Source organism: Bos mutus, chromosome 15 (assembly GCF_027580195.1).
Source record: "Bos mutus isolate GX-2022 chromosome 15, NWIPB_WYAK_1.1, whole genome shotgun sequence".
Classification (NCBI taxonomy): Eukaryota; Metazoa; Chordata; class Mammalia; order Artiodactyla; family Bovidae; genus Bos; species Bos mutus.
This window is the reverse complement of record NC_091631.1, coordinates 51,421,344-51,437,844: the sequence shown is the minus strand read 5'-3', so window position 1 is coordinate 51,437,844 and position 16,501 is coordinate 51,421,344. Positions and strand designations below refer to the sequence as shown.

Genomic DNA, 16,501 nt, shown 5'->3' with positions numbered 1-16,501 from the left:
GGGAATCTCCATGTATGAGAGGAAAACATTCCCAATTTACAGGAAGCCTCTGAGTACCCCCTGCCCCGTGTACTGGAAGGCAGAGGGTTGTTCCTACTTCTGACTGGCTTTGCATTTCATTACAAAAGGCAGGCTCGGCAGCCCCAAAAGACACATGCCTAGACTCCTGAGGATTCTGCGCACAGCAAGATGCCAGGTAGACTACAAAATGAAAGTGAAAGTCATGTAGTCATGACCGACTCTTTGCAACCTCATGGACTGTACAGTCCATGGAATTCTCCAGGCCAGAATACTGAAGTGGGTAGCATTTCCCTTCTCCAGGGGATCTTCCCAACCCAGGTCTCCTGCATTGAAGGCAGATTCTTTACCAGCTGAGCCACAAGGGAAGCCCAGACTACAAAAGCCAAGGTTAAATGTTAGGGAGCAGGCGTCAGCCATGCAGGGGTAACACGAAGGACTTACCCTGCCTCTGCCCCCATATGACAGTTGTCTCCTGACCTTTCTAATCTTGTGCCCTTCACCCTGAAGGCCAAGTGACCTCCAGGGCAATGAGAGCCAAGACCATCCTTCTGCATACTTATTCCTGGCTGTTCAACCTTGTCTGCTCACCCCGGGCTGCTCATCCCTGGATGCTCGCTTTTGTATACACACGAGACGATGCTCACACCCAGATGCTCACTCCTGGAATCTCATTCCTCACGGAGATCTTCCGGGTCTCAAGAAGATGACTAATCCTGGTACAGTTAATCACGTGCCTGCTCAGAACCAGGAAAAATGGAAAACTTACATATAGAGAAAGGATCTATATATAGGAAGTAGGTCTATATAGAAAAATATAAACTATACATGGAAAATATGTTTTCCCTATATAGAAAAAGTACACAATTTCTGTGGCTCTCATGTGAGGACATTGAAGCTCAGAGAGGTTAAAGGATTTAACTAAGGTCACATGGCAAGCAAGGAGCAAGACGGTATCTGAGCCCAAGTACCTCGAAGGCCAGAGCCCACACCATCACTGCACCACAAAGGGACTGCCAAGGTCTGGCAGAGGTCAGGCATCCCAGGAGCACCACATCTTTCCCATCATTTAAATCTATTTCAGGGACTTCCCTGGTGGTCCAGTGGTTAAGACTCTGTACTTCCACTGCAGGAGGGCACAGGTTCAATCCTGGGTTGGGGAACTGAGATCCCACATGGTATGCAGTGTGACCAAAAAAAAAAACAAAAAACCCATTTCATTTACAACCTAATCTAAAGGTCAGTCACCTTCCTGGTTAAACATTCTCCCTCAACAGTCATTGTCTGAGCACCTACTATGTGCTTGTGCAGTGAGGCTTGTGGGGTGATGAATGCCAGCTCCCCTCCCACCGCCGGCCTCTGCTCCGGCCCATCCCATGTGGCTCCAGCTCTGGCGGCGAAGTCTCATTGATACGCAACAGAGTTCAAAATCACAGGCTTGGCAGGAAGTGCCATCTATACATAGCTCTACCATTCTGTAAGCACCGTTGGCTTCTTCTGAATAAATGCTACCCTACATTAAATGCCAGAATTCGGCGAGCCATACTGCATGTTTGCAATGAGATTGAGAACTAAAGGCAAGATTGATTCTGATGTGAGCACCAGCAAAGCAAATGGGTTTTTGAAAACCCTATAATTTCCCTGCAACCCTTGACTTCACTAAACACACATTTTTAGACTCCAGCACAGTTAGGTAGGCATTAAACAAAAATGAGGTAGTCTAATGATGATTTATGTGTAGGATAACCTTCTATAAAGAATTCTGCTCTGATTTCAGGGTAACTTACAGAGGTGCCAACTTAAGCAAACAATGTCGCTTGTTCTGTGTCCAGTGCCACGGCGTGATCCCAGGGCAGAGCATTCATCTGCAATTGTCTTACATCTCCTGAAATTCACCCAGTGGGTGCTCAGGAAATGCAGCACCTGCCATGAACTAAATGGAAAAGCAAAATACGACACATGCACACGCCGCCAGAGGCACCTGTGAACACAGACATTTCTGCTTGACTGAGGAGCTGCGGCTGATGGTTCTGGAACCAACCAACTGGCATGCAAACGCAGAGCAGCCCGCCTGCAGGGAGACAGGAAGGGGTGCTGGGGAGCTGCGGGCATGCGCTCCAGGTGGGGGCCTCAAGAGCTCCTGGGATGCGAGCATCAAACCAGAGATCTGGCACACCCATCCCTGGCTGTGTAACCATGGGAGGGGCCCCTCCGCTCTCCCCAAGCCTGATTTCTTAAGTGAGGCTAAGAACGTGTCTCCCACAGATGGGTTGGAAGGATTCCGTAAGATGCTGCCTGTGAACTGGCTTTATAAACCTGAGAGCAGGTTTATAAGTGAAAGATGACACAGACGTCAGGGTCAGTGCAAGGTGGCCCAGGTCACCTCTAAGAGCTGAAACTGAACCATCTGGGCTCAGATCCTGCCCTACTACGTGCCCTCTATGGCCTTGGGCAGGGGACTGGCTTCTCTGCCTCCGGCTGCTCATCTGCAAAATGGAGCTAATCATGCCACCGGCTACATAGGACACTTATAAAGATGAAATGAATGACTTACGAAGATGAAATGAATGACTCATGAAAAGCACTTATCACACAAGATCTCCATCACTGATCACTCATTTTCTTACTGCTTTTATCACTATGATTATCATTTCACCTTAGGCCATCTGACTTAAGAGAGAATTCCTTGGCTGCTTCAAAATGGTTCCCTGTAATCTCTAACCTTCAAAGGGTCTGTTAAGGCAGGGTCCCCCAACCTCTGAGATCTAATGCCTGATGATCTAAGGTGGAGCTGACATAATAATAATAGGAATAAAGTGCACAATAAATGCAGTACGCTTGAATCATTCCAAAACCATGCCCCCTATACCGCCAGCCTGTGGAAAAACTGTCTTCTGTAAAAACGGTCCCTGTTGCCAAAAAGGTTGGGGACGGCAGTAGGCACTGAAGGTGGATTTTTCTCTCTGCCCTCAGAAGAGGAAGATGAGGGAGTCTGAATCAGATGTTCCCTTCCCCATAAAAGCAAACAATAAGCAACAACAACAAAATTAAGGATCAGTTGCCTTTTCCCCTCTACAACTGCTTTGATGAGAGAAAGAGTAATTGTCGTGAGTCCCTGGGTCAGCCTTCAGGGTGAAGTCATTAAAGTATGTTACTCAAATGGAGCTTGGGCTTTGGGGACAAAAGCTCTGGGTCCAAGCATAGACTCTGCCACTGAGAAGCTGTGTACCCTGGAGCAAACTGCTTGGCCTCTCTGAATCTCATGTCTTTGTACTTAAGAATGGGGGTAGCACGCCTCCCTCGAAGGGTTAAGAGGAAAATTAAATGAGGCAACTTTCTGCGTGCCACAGGGCCCTGCAGAAAACTATATCTTAATACATGTTTATCTCCTCCTTCTGACTTTTCTTCTAATTATACAAGTCCCAGAACCTCACTGCATCTCTTTCCTCATCTGTAAAAAGGAGAAAGGAACGGGGGTTCCTTTGAGGAGTCAATGAGATGGTATAAAAGCACCTCATAAACTGCTTAGTGTTATTACTGAGCCAGGGTTTGAGACTGAGTGGATAAGACCCAGGTAGTTTGTGGAGCTGATCTTTGCTGTGCTGATACCAAACCACACACCTTCCTTCTTTCTTCAACATCATTCTGATCCGGCACCATGCAAGGCATAAGCGAATACAGAGATTAATAAAACAACAGCCGCTTTATCTCTCTCATTCTGCCCAGATATCACGATGGCCTATTTGAGTTAAAAGCACTGCAGTGGTCATCCACCTGGCCCCAGCTATTTACAGCTTTCTCAAGATCATGCTTAGGGGAAACCATTCTCCAGTGATCCCAGTATCACAGATCCTTTGGGAGGCTGCATCCTTGGCTGACCTGTGTCTTGTCTCCAGCCTGGTACCCAGAGAAGGTAGCATGGCCCATGGTTGGATCACATCATGAAGCTGGGTAGGCAATTTCCCTTCTGAACTTAGTCCACTCTTTTTCCATCTGAGAATCCAAGTCTTGTCAGAGGCCTAATGTTCATCTAAAGGATTCCATATACAGGTTTCATGGTCCCCACTTCGTAGGTGAAATAACTGAAGCTTTGTAAGTAAGTTGCTCCAGGTCACAGATTAGAACTAGCAGACTCCACAGCCTGACTTCTTTCTGCCACATTCCCCTAGCTCTCCCTCTTCGGTAAATTGTCTGCTCGTATCTGTCACCCTATTTTTTATTGTGTGTTGTCTTTTTCTTGTTGATTTTTAAAAATCAACAGCAGTTTTAAAAAATATATATTCTGTATATTAATTTTTTATGAGACAACACAGTAAGGAGTTCAGAAGCACAAATAATGGAGTCTGGATGCAAAAATTTAAATTATGGCTCTACTGCTGACTAACTTGGCAATTCAATTAGCCTCCTTGTGCCTTAGTGTGTTCATCTATAATATGGAGAATGCTTATTTACTCAGCTTCAGATTTCTGTGAAGGTTAAATGAGCTAAGCATATAAAATGTTTAGAACAGAGCCTGGAAACTTAGTAGGTGCTCCATAAACATTAGTCATTATTATCAGGTTGCCATTTTTTTCTAGACCTAGATAGAACCTTTATGTGTTAGATGTCCTTCCCAGACTTCTCTCTCACCGCTTCTATTTACCCTCCAGCCACATCCTCAGGTAACCCCATCCTCTCCTTGTCTTTCCCCACACTGTGACCTCACCCAACATGCTATTTCTGCTCCAAGGCCTCCCTCTCCTTCAAGAGCCTTTCTGAGCAGACATCATCAGAAAGAATCCCAGTGTCTGATATATCATCTCCTCTTGGGAAGACACTAAAACCCCTAGATAGGAGCTGCTGAAGGCAAGAAACAGGTCATGGTTAAGCTTAATTCCTTCGTAAGGCATGAGACTCTGCCTAGCACCCATTTGTTAAATTACCTTGAGCACACCATCTATTTCATATTAGTACAGGCTGACAATCCCAGCCCATTTTCTCCAAGCCCTTAAGTAGTCAAGAGCTGAGATCCCCAATTTTGCAACTAAACAACAGAGTATCACAGAAGGAACCCACAGAAGTGGTCTCTCTCAATGTAGCTCTGAAGCCGCTCAGTGTAATAGAGCTCAAATGCTGTCAAGCCTAGATTTTGTAAAGTATCATTTTTCCATGTGACCTTAGGCAGGTCTCCTTCCTTCCTTCCTGCCACAGGGCGGTCCAGCAGGGGAGAGAGAGAGAATCTGTCATTTCATCACCATCCTTAATCATCTTCTCTGAATACTGGAGGGGATAGGGGTCTGAACGAAACACAGTTCCTGCTCTTGCTGATTAGACATTCTCATAGTGGGGATAACACAGATTTTAAAATATTATAGGACAAAATACGATTAGCGTCTTGAGCAAGGAACTGATAAATTTCGGATGGAGTTCAGAAAAGGATCCCCTGGAAGGAGGTTAATCTGGATGATTTTTAAATCCATTCTTAGCAGAAATTGGGAAAGACATCATGGGGGAAAAAGGGGTATTTGAACCAGACTTTGAAAGATGGGTAGGTTAGACAGACAAAGAAGGAAAGAAGTCTGATAGTAAAAGAAAAGCATCCCATGAATAGTTAAGATGTTATGCTCTGAGAATGAGCAAGAAAGAAGAGGGAAGGGACAGAAGAGGGCATTGGTCTGGGCCTCCATTTCTTTATCACTAAATGAAGAGGCTGGGCCGTATGACCTTAAAGGCCCTACAGTAAGTGACTGTTCATTTATAGCCTACATGTGCCCAGCAGTTTTCCAAGCACCACCTGGGCTCTCTCATCTGTGCCATCCCCTGTCCAAGTTGGTGGAGACTCATGGGATCCAAGTAGCTTTAGAATCAGCTGGAGCAAAATGCAATTAATACACTAACCCTGCATTCCAAAGCCAAGCAAGATCATATCTGATTGTTATTGTGCTGGGATTATCCATCCTTGTCCATCAGAGCTGATGACATGAACAGAATCCTAAGTTCCCGGATCAGGACCAACTTTGTGTCTCCCACTGGGCCCCAAACAGAGCCAGGGCCTGATAAAGCCTCCTTGTTAGAATGGTTGTTCACTGATCTTGCAGCTGGAGAGCTGTTGCCGTTCAGAAAAACTAAAGCCTCTGCTCACTGCACACAAAGCCAGAAGCCAGGGCAAGTGCTGGGGACATGTTCTGGCCCTCAAGCAAGTGCAGGAAACAGGGATGAGCCCTCCTCCTATGCTAGAATCTGAGGACAGGCCATTCCTAATGAGGAGCTGCTCCCGAGAGGCAGCAGGAAAGAGAGCAATTGGAGGAGCCCAGCTCAGACCCAGGCCACTTATTAGCTGTGTGGTCTTGGGGAAGTTGCTTAACTTCCCTGGGCCTCCATCGTCCTCATTTATACAAAATTGGGGGAAAAAATAGAAAAGCAAAAAACTATCTTTCTTAAAGGGTTATTGTGTGGATTAGAGGTATTATATGTAGAATGCCTAACACAAAGGAAGTCTCAATACATAACGAATATGATCATTAATCTTATTATTATTACACTGTAACAGGTGCTGTGAGGGCCCTGGGGATAAAGAGATGGGAAAGATGGAGTTGTCCACTCTCCTGCAGCAGACAGAAACAATTTCTTCTACTGTGAGACACAGTGAATTAAGTGTTCGAGGAATGGAACTAGAGGAGCCATAGGTCTGCTACAGGCTGATGTTAAGGTTCGTGGAAGGGGACACATGTGAACGAGTTTAAAGGACAAAAGAAGAGTGCGGGGTCAATAATAAAGAAGAGGGGATCGGTGTAGACAGGCAGAGGAGGTGCGGGACCAAATACAAATCGGTATGAAAACCTATGAGCAACTTGGAACACTAGGGACAATTAGGAAGGCGGGCAATGGGTGGTGGGCTCACTGACTCCCACCTGTGGTCTGGGAACACTGCCCATTTTCCAAAAGAACCCTCTAGCTGTTTCTCCTTGCTCCTGCTTCTCCCTTCCCCAAACACACAGGGTCCATCGTGCACTCCCACCTCTGCCAAGCCCCGATGACGACCCAGCAGCCAAGAGCCCTGCCCACTTGGACCAGGGAACTGCTCCAGGCTTGTCTTCCACACCCAGGCAGATACATCTGGTCCACACATCTGAGCAGTGGCCAAAACTCCCCACTGGGGCCCAGACAACCAGTCAGGATGCTGGGGAAGAGCATGCTGGGAAACTCCCACAAGGAGCCCGCATCAATATAATCAGGTCTGGTGGAAATTAAAAGCTATTAGGAACAGGGCCGGATTTATCTTTATATCCAGTAACATGCATTGTAATGGTGATCATGCAGATGGGAAATTAAACCACATCTCAGCTTCACTGGAGGTCTTAATTTTAATTTATGTTTACACACAGCCTTTTGCCCTATTACCCCCCACTCCACACACTCTGTAGAGCCAGTTTACTTCAGACCAAGTTTCCCGGGAGAGAAGTAAGAGGTAGCACTCTGCCAGCTCCTAGGTGAGAGGCTCTGTGCTATTTTACATACATCACTGAAGAGCCCAATGGGAGGAAGTTGACTAGCTTGGGGGGCAGGAAGGAGGAGGAAGAGAGGGGCAGGGGTGGTAGGTCGCTGGGGAAGGTAGCACTTTGGGCTGTCTCTCTAGCCTCTACCTATTTGCGCAAAGCACAGCCCCAAAGTGGCTCAGAGTTTCAGCAGCAGCTCCAGGAGGCTTACCTGCCCCTCCCAATGGGTACAACTGGAAAGGCCAACCTGTGAGCCAATACCAACCCACGGAGCTTGCTTAGGGCCTCGGCCTCTGATTCCTTCAACTGCCCTCAGAGAGGCATTGGAGGGCCCCCTCCTCATTTATAGGGGTCTGCAACCGCCCCTTCTTCCCAGAGCACCCATCCTCCTAAGGGAGATGTCTCCTGGGCCCTGAATGGCCCACACAAGCCTCTTGTTCCTCCTCCTGCTCTCTCACCTGTACCTGCTGGCCCTGTGGTTGAAGGATCTGAGCCCAGCCCTGCAGACCCAGAGATCAAAGTCAACACCATTCTCCCTGCTCCAGAAGCTGCCCCAAAGTGTCAGAAGAAAGTCACTCGAGCTCCTAAGGAAGTACTTCCTCAACCTCAAGGCAACCCCATCATTATATCTCTCCCTATCACCGTGAAATGGAGAAGGCAATGGCACCCCACTCCAGTACTCTTGCCTGGAAAATCTCATGGATGGAGGGGCCTGGTAGGCTACAGTCCATGGGGTCACTGAGGGTCGGACACGACTGAGCTACTTCACTTTCACTTTTCACTTTCATGCATTGGAGAAGGAAATGGCAACCCACTCCAGTGTTCTTGCCTGGAGAATCCCAGGGACGGGGGATCCTGGTGGGCTGCCGTCTCTGGGGTTGCACAGAGTCGGACACGACTGAAGCGACTTAGCAGCAGTAGCAGCATCACCATGAAAAGCCGCTGTCCAACATCCCAGCTGAAGTACGCACACACACACACACACAAACACCAGTGTGGTATGGATAGCAAAGTATCCTGTTTTTATGAAAAAATCAATAAGCAATTTGCATTTTCCAAAATTAAAGCCTGGGGTGGGTAGACCCAAGTTCTGGCCCTTTATCTACAGAGCCTGGAGCATGCAAAACTCTACTCCTTCTGGTTCTCATGAATTCCTCTGCGAGGCTGTTATAATTGGCTGCATGTGCTTTGGGAAGTCCATCCCTGGATCTAAAGCGTAGCTACAGAGGATCTAGAATGACGCTGGATGGAGTTGGAGAACTAGGTAGTGGAGGAAAATTCTCTGAGGCTCAAGGCAAGGAAGAGGTCTATAGAATCGATGTGTACAGAGCCCAGCAGACTGGCATCTAGCCCACTTCCCTGATAATTATGCCCTTTGGGGCCACCAGCCCAGGCTTGACATCAAAGACAGCCCTGAAGCACCAACAACAGTGAGCCTGGGGGAAGCTCACTGCCTCCAGCTCCTCCACACAGGAACCAGGTTAACCTTCATCTCTCCTGTCTGAGATGAGCTTCTAACCACTTCACGCCCCCCACGCTCAGCCTATCCCAATGCCTCTGTGCATGCAGTTCCCACATTCTTTAACTCTCCCAATCATCCATTCACATATCCACGGGACATTTGGTGAGCATTCATCCTGTGATAAAAGGTGGTGTATTAGGAGCCAGAGGGGTGTGTACATGAAAACAACCCAGCTTCCACCCTTGGGAAACTCAGTCCGGTGGGGCACACAGACCCTGATACACAGAAACACACACCCCACAACAGGAGACAACAGGACAGAGAGCAGAATGCTCTCGCCCCTTATAATTACCATCACAGTCCCAGCCCTTCCTTGGTGTGTGGCAGGCAGGGTTTGAAACATCTGACACATGAACTAGCTTCACTCTTACTTGATCCCTGTGAAGTAGGTCAATCATCACCCTGTTTTATTATTATTGGGGAAAATGAGCCACCATGGAGGTAAAAGTTACCCAGAGGGTTGAGTTTCAAGCCCTGGCAGTCTGATCCTAGATTCTGGGATCTTAGTCATTACACTTGACTCAGTTCTATGAATCTTTCCCAAACACCAGCACTGACTTTTTCACCTTCCTGAGGCCAGGATCCCCCTTGTCTAAGGCACACAAGCCTCTGTTGTACTCAGAGTAACTCTTCTTGGATACATTTGTATGGGTGCCAAGAGGCAGTTCCATGTGGGGTTCAGGGCACAGGCTAAAAAAAACAGCCCTGGGTTCAGCCCTGCTCTCTGCATAAGATGTGTGACCCAAAGTCTCTTTACTTCTTGGAGCCTCAGTTTCCTCTTCAGAAAAGTGAAGGGAAAAAAAATACACTTACAGATTTTTTGTGAGGATAAAATGAGGTCATATATAAAAGTTTCTTAGCCCAGTGCTGGGCATATAGTAAACACTCAAAAATTATTATTATTATTTTAATGAATATAATTATTGGTCTATAAATTCAGGTCTATGAGAAAATACCACATTCTTTAAATCATCTTTCCATGTGACTGCTGGAGAGACAGGACAGTCAATCTCCATCCTTACTGGGGCTTCCCCCAGGAGGCACCAAGGTCCAGGGTCTTTCTGGTGCTCACCAGCCTGTTGTCCCTACCTGCATCATCACTCTGGGTCAAAGGCTGTGTACTTTATGCTTCATTTGAATATAAGAACCCTATCCTCAGTCCCAGACCCCATGGAGCCACCCACAGCAGACCCTGTGAAGTCCGACCACTTCCTCCAGCCATACCCACTGAGCAGCCCGCAGCACCACCCTGCCTCTGGCATCTGTTTGTCTCCTGCTTGTTCACTGCCCTCCTCTGAGGCTCTCCTCCCCAGCCAGAACACCCATCCTCATCTTTGCTGTTTGCTTATGGTTTTACAAAAGGCAGGAAGAGCAGGTATCAAGTAGTTTCTGATTCCTGTACAAGATCTGAGACCAGGAGATATAATGGCCTGGCCATCGGCTTGGGACTGAGAGCAGGAAAAAGTTCCAAAGGCAAAACAAAAATTAATGTCTCAAAAAAGTATCACACCACCTTGGCTGTCAAGATGCTGAAGCACTGGTCTCCCAGCTCCATCTTGGAGCCACCCTATAAGGAGGAGGTTTAAAACTGTTCATGTCCAGGTTCTGCCCCTAGAGATTCTGATCTGGGATGGGGCCCAGGCACTGGTGTTTCTTCAAAGAGCTCCCCTGGACTTCAGCTGTATAGCAAGATTTGGAACTCCAGCTTTACAGGTGTCATGAACAGAAGTCTGTCTTCTTCAACTAACCTGCAGAACTCAAGCCAACTAGAACCATTTCCTATATCCCAGCGATGGATCATCAGTGCTGGAGGGGCACTCAGCGAGCAATCTGGTCAAGTGGAAAGGAAAGGAAAGGAAAACCAAGGCCCTTGGTGGAGAAAGGAAGAAACGTGGCAGGGCCTCTGCAAAGTACAGCAATGCAGGGAGAAATGCTGGAGCGATGGAAAAACCCCATGGTTTTGTAACCAGAGGCCTGGAGGTATTCTGAGGATCTGAGGTCCTCTCTTGGGGTTTCCAGACCTGTTTTCCTGTGGAAGGGACAACTCTGCATAGGGAAAAGGAACCAGCAACGAAGGGACTGCAATCACAGTGCCTCTAACAAAGAGAGCCTACAACACGGTATTAACCTCTTTTTCCAACTCTTGGCACAGCATGAGGCCAGCTAGGATTCTGAAGGGACGTCTAGGCAGCTCATGAAATAAGAGTCCCACACACATGCTCACTCAAGTCTGGTCCCCTGAGAATCCCGGGAACATGGACCATGTACCAGCCTCTCATCCCTCCTCTCCCCACAGTCTTTCATAGGTAAGGTCTTTCAGCCTTGCCTCCCATCCCTAAGGCCATGGGCCATCATGGACCCATCAAAGTGTCAGGAAAGAAGGTGAGCCCACTCCTTCCTGGGAGCAGGACCGACCTGTGTCTGATGGGATCTTTGCGCATACAGGCCGCTGGCACATGGGTTTTCAATACCTCACAAGGAGACGCATCAAGCCAAGACTGAAGACACTTTTTTGCCGGAGCATTACCAGAACAATAAAAACTGCTCGCCAGAACCAACCTCGAGAGCTGGGTGAGCTCAACCACCAACTTGGCTCCTCCGATTTTGCACCCCACCCCCACGCCCTTGCCTGGGCAGCGCCACGGTCCTTTCTTACCTGGGACGATGGCGACTGTGTCTTTCTCCCAGGACACAACGCTAACGTATTCCTGCACTGAAGAGGGGATGAGGCACTTGAAGACGGCCACGCTACCACGCATCGACCTTTGATCCTCCACCCGGACGGTGTAGGGTTCCCTGAAAACTGCAGACAGGTTGCAGGGCGGAAAGAAGAGGGGGTCACAGGCTGGGCTGGGACAGGGTGGGGGGCCCGAGAAAGCCACTTCTCAGCACCCCAGGCCTCACCCACCACCACTTCTTCTCCCACATCCCACCTGGCCCACCCAAAAGTTCCTGCCAGGGAACTCATTCCTGCCTTGTCCAGCAACCTCCTCCACTCCCCACCCTCCCTCAGAAACACCCAGCCTCCCTCTACAAGACCGTAACTCCACCTTCTAGCCCTTCCAGTTCTGGTGAGTTTTAACAAAGTTCATTAGGTTGTACAGGCCTGGAGGGCAGCACCTCCACCCTGCAATGGGATCATTTCAATAAGGGGATGTGTGCTTTATAAGGAAAAGTACCAGAACGCCTCTAAGGAAACCTCACCTTCCTACATTATTCCTGGGCCCAGGGTGGTAACGGTTTGAGGCCCGGTGACCATCACATGCCAAAACAAGAACCATGGGACACGATCTAACAATAGACGTTTTTGTATGCCACTTCAAAGTGAAAGGCAGCCTGGGAAAATGTAGTTCACATGCACAACTTTCTGTAGGGCTCAGGGGTTTATAAGAACAATGAGAGAGAATATTTGAAACAGTGAAGATCTCTGAAAATGCGGAACGCCAGTGACATGGGCAATCTCCAAGATTCTCCCAAAGCATCCTTGCTGCTCTCTCCCCTGACCTGACACCACCTACAGCCTGACCTCCAATCCTGGTCCTGCCTTCAGATGACCCCTGCTTCACTGTGTGCAGTGGAGGCCTCCTGCCTCGGTCCCAGGGCTTGTTTCTGAGGCACTGCCATCTGCAGATGCTCTGCCTGTCCGGGCCCCTGGGTAGGCTGGACCAGCCTTGGGGTAGAGCTGAGGGCCCGCCTCTGTCTGTCTCTGATCCTCCCCTGCTTGGCCTCTCCCCAGGGCCCTTCTCCATCCTTCCATGTCTTCTCTGCCAAGCAGAGCTGGTGCAGCCAGAGCCCCACTGCCTCCCGACCTTGTCCCTCAGCAGGCACCTGGGCAGCGTGCCCTCCTGCTCTCCCTGCCATGGTTGCCAGGGTGATACTCAGGGCCCGGCAACCCCTCCGGCTGTGCACCTGCAGCCCCCGTGGCTTCATCAAGAGCTTCTTAATTGGCTGCTTTTCCCATCAGGCCAGCCCCGTCCAGTCCTCTCCTGGCCTTTATTCTTTCCCTCCCCATGGCTGTGACGGGAAGACGCACAGTTGAGATGGAGGAGAGAGGCGTGGAGGGAGGCACCCCCAGCTCCGTGGGGCTATGGTCCCCCCGCCCTTCTGTGCGCTGGACGTGGCACTGCCTGCGGATGCGAGGAGAGCACAGAGGAGACTAAAGAGAGGGAGCAGAGAGGAGGGGGAAAAGGGCTGGGGCAGTCCCCCAGGGCCAGCAGAGGCCCACGGCTAGCAGCATCAAACAAGCTGTCCCTGCCACCCCCTGAGCAGCGCTGTAACCCTGGACAATGGAAACTGAAGCCTCAGTTTCCTCATTCATAAAAGGAAACAATACCAGCAGCATGGAGCAGGCCTGGCACATGGAAAATACTACAGCAGTGCTGCTTGTCATTACAGCTACGCCTCTGGGATCAACTGGCAAGGTGACCTTGGGCAAGTGGCTTAACCTTTGTCTTAGTCACTTCACTGTAAGAAACACCAGACAGGATTATTGTGAAAACTGACACCTGACCCAGTAACATGCAGGTAACAGGAAATAGGGCATCGCTTGCTCTTAGCTCAATTCTCCAGGCTGTGGAGGCCAGAAGTGGCCTCCAGACCATGGGCTCAGGGCTCCCAGTCCAGCACCTGGGTCCTCTCAGGGGAAGGGTGCTGCTCCCAAAGAGAGGGTCCACGGGGAGCCCCAGAGGAGATAGCTAAGCATGGCCCTGGCGTGCTGAGAGCTCAGACTCGCCCTCTAAACAAACCAGCAGGATGAAGTCCGTGCTCAGTTGCTTAGTCATATCTGACTCTTTGTGGCCTCATGGACTGTAGCCCTCCAGGCTCCTCTGTCCATGGAATTTTCCAGGCAAGAATACTGGTGTGGGCTGCCATTTCCTCCTCCAGGGGATCATCTTCCCAATCCAGGAATCGAACCTACATCTCTTATATCTCCTGTATAGCCAAGCAGATTCTTTACCATTGAGCCACTTGGAAAGACCAATGGGCTAAAAATCAGCTCTTTAATTAAAAACTGCCAACCCAGCTCACCCCCTATATACACCCATTCCCTACTACTTGGAACTTCGTACGTGTGAGAGGCTGCTGTAAGGCAGAAGGATCTTAATGCAACTGAGCATTATCTCACTGGACCATCACACAGTGATGAATGGGGTAGGTGCTGGCAGTCAGCTTTGCAGAGGCAAAGCTGAGGCTCAGAAAGGTGTGTTTTGCACCTAAGGTAAGTTACTAAGATTCCCAAGAACAAAACAACTTTCCTTGAGGGGCTGACTCTTTGCTAGGCCAGGAAGTCAGAGCAGGATCCATCACTAGGCAGGCAGGTCCGGGAGACTTCCCTGAAAACCTCTCTCTCCTGCCCAAAACAATCACCAGGAAAGATGGTGCACCCAAGGCTGGGTACCATCGTAGTGGGCTAGCTAGAACACTACCTGTCCTCTCCCACCCAAAATGCTTAAGAATCATTCACCAAACCTCAGTGTTTTATTACTATTTCAGGCACACTGCACAATGGATTAGAACACACCAGTATATCATGCGGAGAAGGCAATGGCAGCCCATTCCAGTACCCTTGCCTGGCAAATCCCATGGACGGAGGAGCCCGGTAGGCTGCAGTCCATGGAGTCGCTAGGAATTGGACACGACTGAGCGACTTCACTTTCACTTTTCACTTTCATGCATTGGAGGAGGAAATGGCAACCCACTCCAGTGTTCTTGCCTGGAGAATCCCAGGGGCAGGGGAGCCTGGTGGGCTGCCGACTCTGGGGTCGCACAGAGTCAGACATGACTGAAGTGACTTAGCAGCAGCATATCATGACATCCTAGTAAAGACTGGCTGATCTAGGCCACTGTCTTGCCTCCAGACCTAACAAAGAGAAATGAGACTTTCTAGTTTCTATAAAGAGACCAGTTGAAAAGCCCTCACTTCCTTGCCTCCGTCAACTCTTCCCAAGACCAAAATCCTTCACTGCTAAGAATTTTCCATCATGGGTTTTACCTAAATGTCTGTCCTCACGAGATACCTTATACTCAGATGTCCATCAGCAGTGGAATGGATAAATAAAGCGCAGGATGGTCAGACGAGACTCCATGGCAATGAGAATGAACAAGCAATATCTTTGCACAGCAGTAGAGCTAAACCCTACAAACAACAGTGAGCAAAAGACTCAAGAGAATATGTGCTGTAGGACTCCACTTAGATGAAGTACAACAATAGCAAACATCCATCTCGTTAGAAGTCAGGACCGTGGTTTCCCCAAAGGGTGGAGTGACTGAAAAAAAGCACGAACAGGCTTCTGAAATGCTGATACCTTCATCTGGATATTAAACTTTGTGAAAATTCATCAATCTATATGCTGCTGCTGCTGCTAAGTCGCTTCATTCGTGTCCGACTCTGTGCGACCCCATAGACGGCAGCCCACCAGGCCCCACGGTCCCTGGGATTCTCCAGGCAAGAACACTGGAGTGGGTTACCATTTCCTTCTCCAATGCATGAAAGTGAAAAGTGAAAGTGAAGTCGCTCAGTTGTGTCCGACTCTTCACTACCCCATGGACTGCAGCCTACCAGGCTCCTCGTCCATGGGTGCACATTTCTTTTTATATATTCTATTTCAATAAAGGGTAGTTTTTAAAAAAAATAGAAAGTCACTGAATGTTTTTCATGAACCAAGTACTAAAATGAACACATTACTTAATTTAAACGGGCGTTATCTCATTGAACCAACACACATGGTGATGAATGGGTGGATGCTTGCATCAGCTTTGCAGGGGAGGAAGCTGAGGCTCAGAAAGGTGTTCTCTGACTAAGGACACACAGTGCCCAGTTGCTCAGCCATGTCTGACTGTTTGCAACACCACGGTCTATAGCCTGCCAGACTCCTGTGTCCATGGGATTCTCCAGGCAAGAATAACTGGAGTGGGTTGTCATTTCCTCCTCCAGGGGATATTCCAGACTCAGGGATCAAACCCGTGGCTCCTGTGGCTCCCACACTGCAAGCAGATTCTTTATCCCTGAGCCACCTGGGAAGCCTTAAGAACACACAAGCAGTGGCAGAGCTAAACAACACAACCTTCCTTGAAGGGCTGCCTTCTTCCCTGTTACACTCGTCCTCAGAATGGGTACTGCCCACTCCCCATTCCTGCCCTGTAGGGGAGCCCGTGTCTGGTCCTCTACCTGCTTTGACGCGGATGTTGGGGCTCCGGATCTTGCCGGCAGCGTTCTCCGCGGTGCAGAAGTAGTCATTGTCGTGGATAAAGCTATTGAAGGCGGAGGGGGAGAAGGGGTAGAGCTGCAGCGTCCCGTTAGCGTGGACGTGCCGGATGTGCGGCACGTCGTAGATGTCGTCCCCCGTGGCCAGGTACCATCGAAGGGCCGCGCTGGGGGAGCCCGCGGCCGGGCAGGGCACCACCACCCCCACGGAGCTGGAGAAGGTCACCTGCTGCAAGGAGTCATTTACAAAGTAGAGGCTGGTGCCGACATCTTCAAGGCGGG

At 49.2% G+C, this 16,501-nt stretch overlaps 1 protein-coding gene across 1 annotated transcript in view; it reads right to left on the bottom strand.

Moving 5' to 3' along the window:
• The window catches only part of DSCAML1 (DS cell adhesion molecule like 1), a 369,339-nt gene that overhangs the window by 335,732 nt on the left and 17,106 nt on the right, over positions 1-16,501 (bottom strand). Inside the window, exons 2-3 of the mRNA XM_070383209.1 lie at positions 16,184-16,501; positions 11,672-11,818 (exon numbers count right to left, since the gene is read on the bottom strand). Of these exons, the coding sequence (XP_070239310.1) occupies positions 11,672-11,818; positions 16,184-16,501 (465 nt within the window). The remainder of the gene's footprint in view (positions 1-11,671; positions 11,819-16,183) is intronic.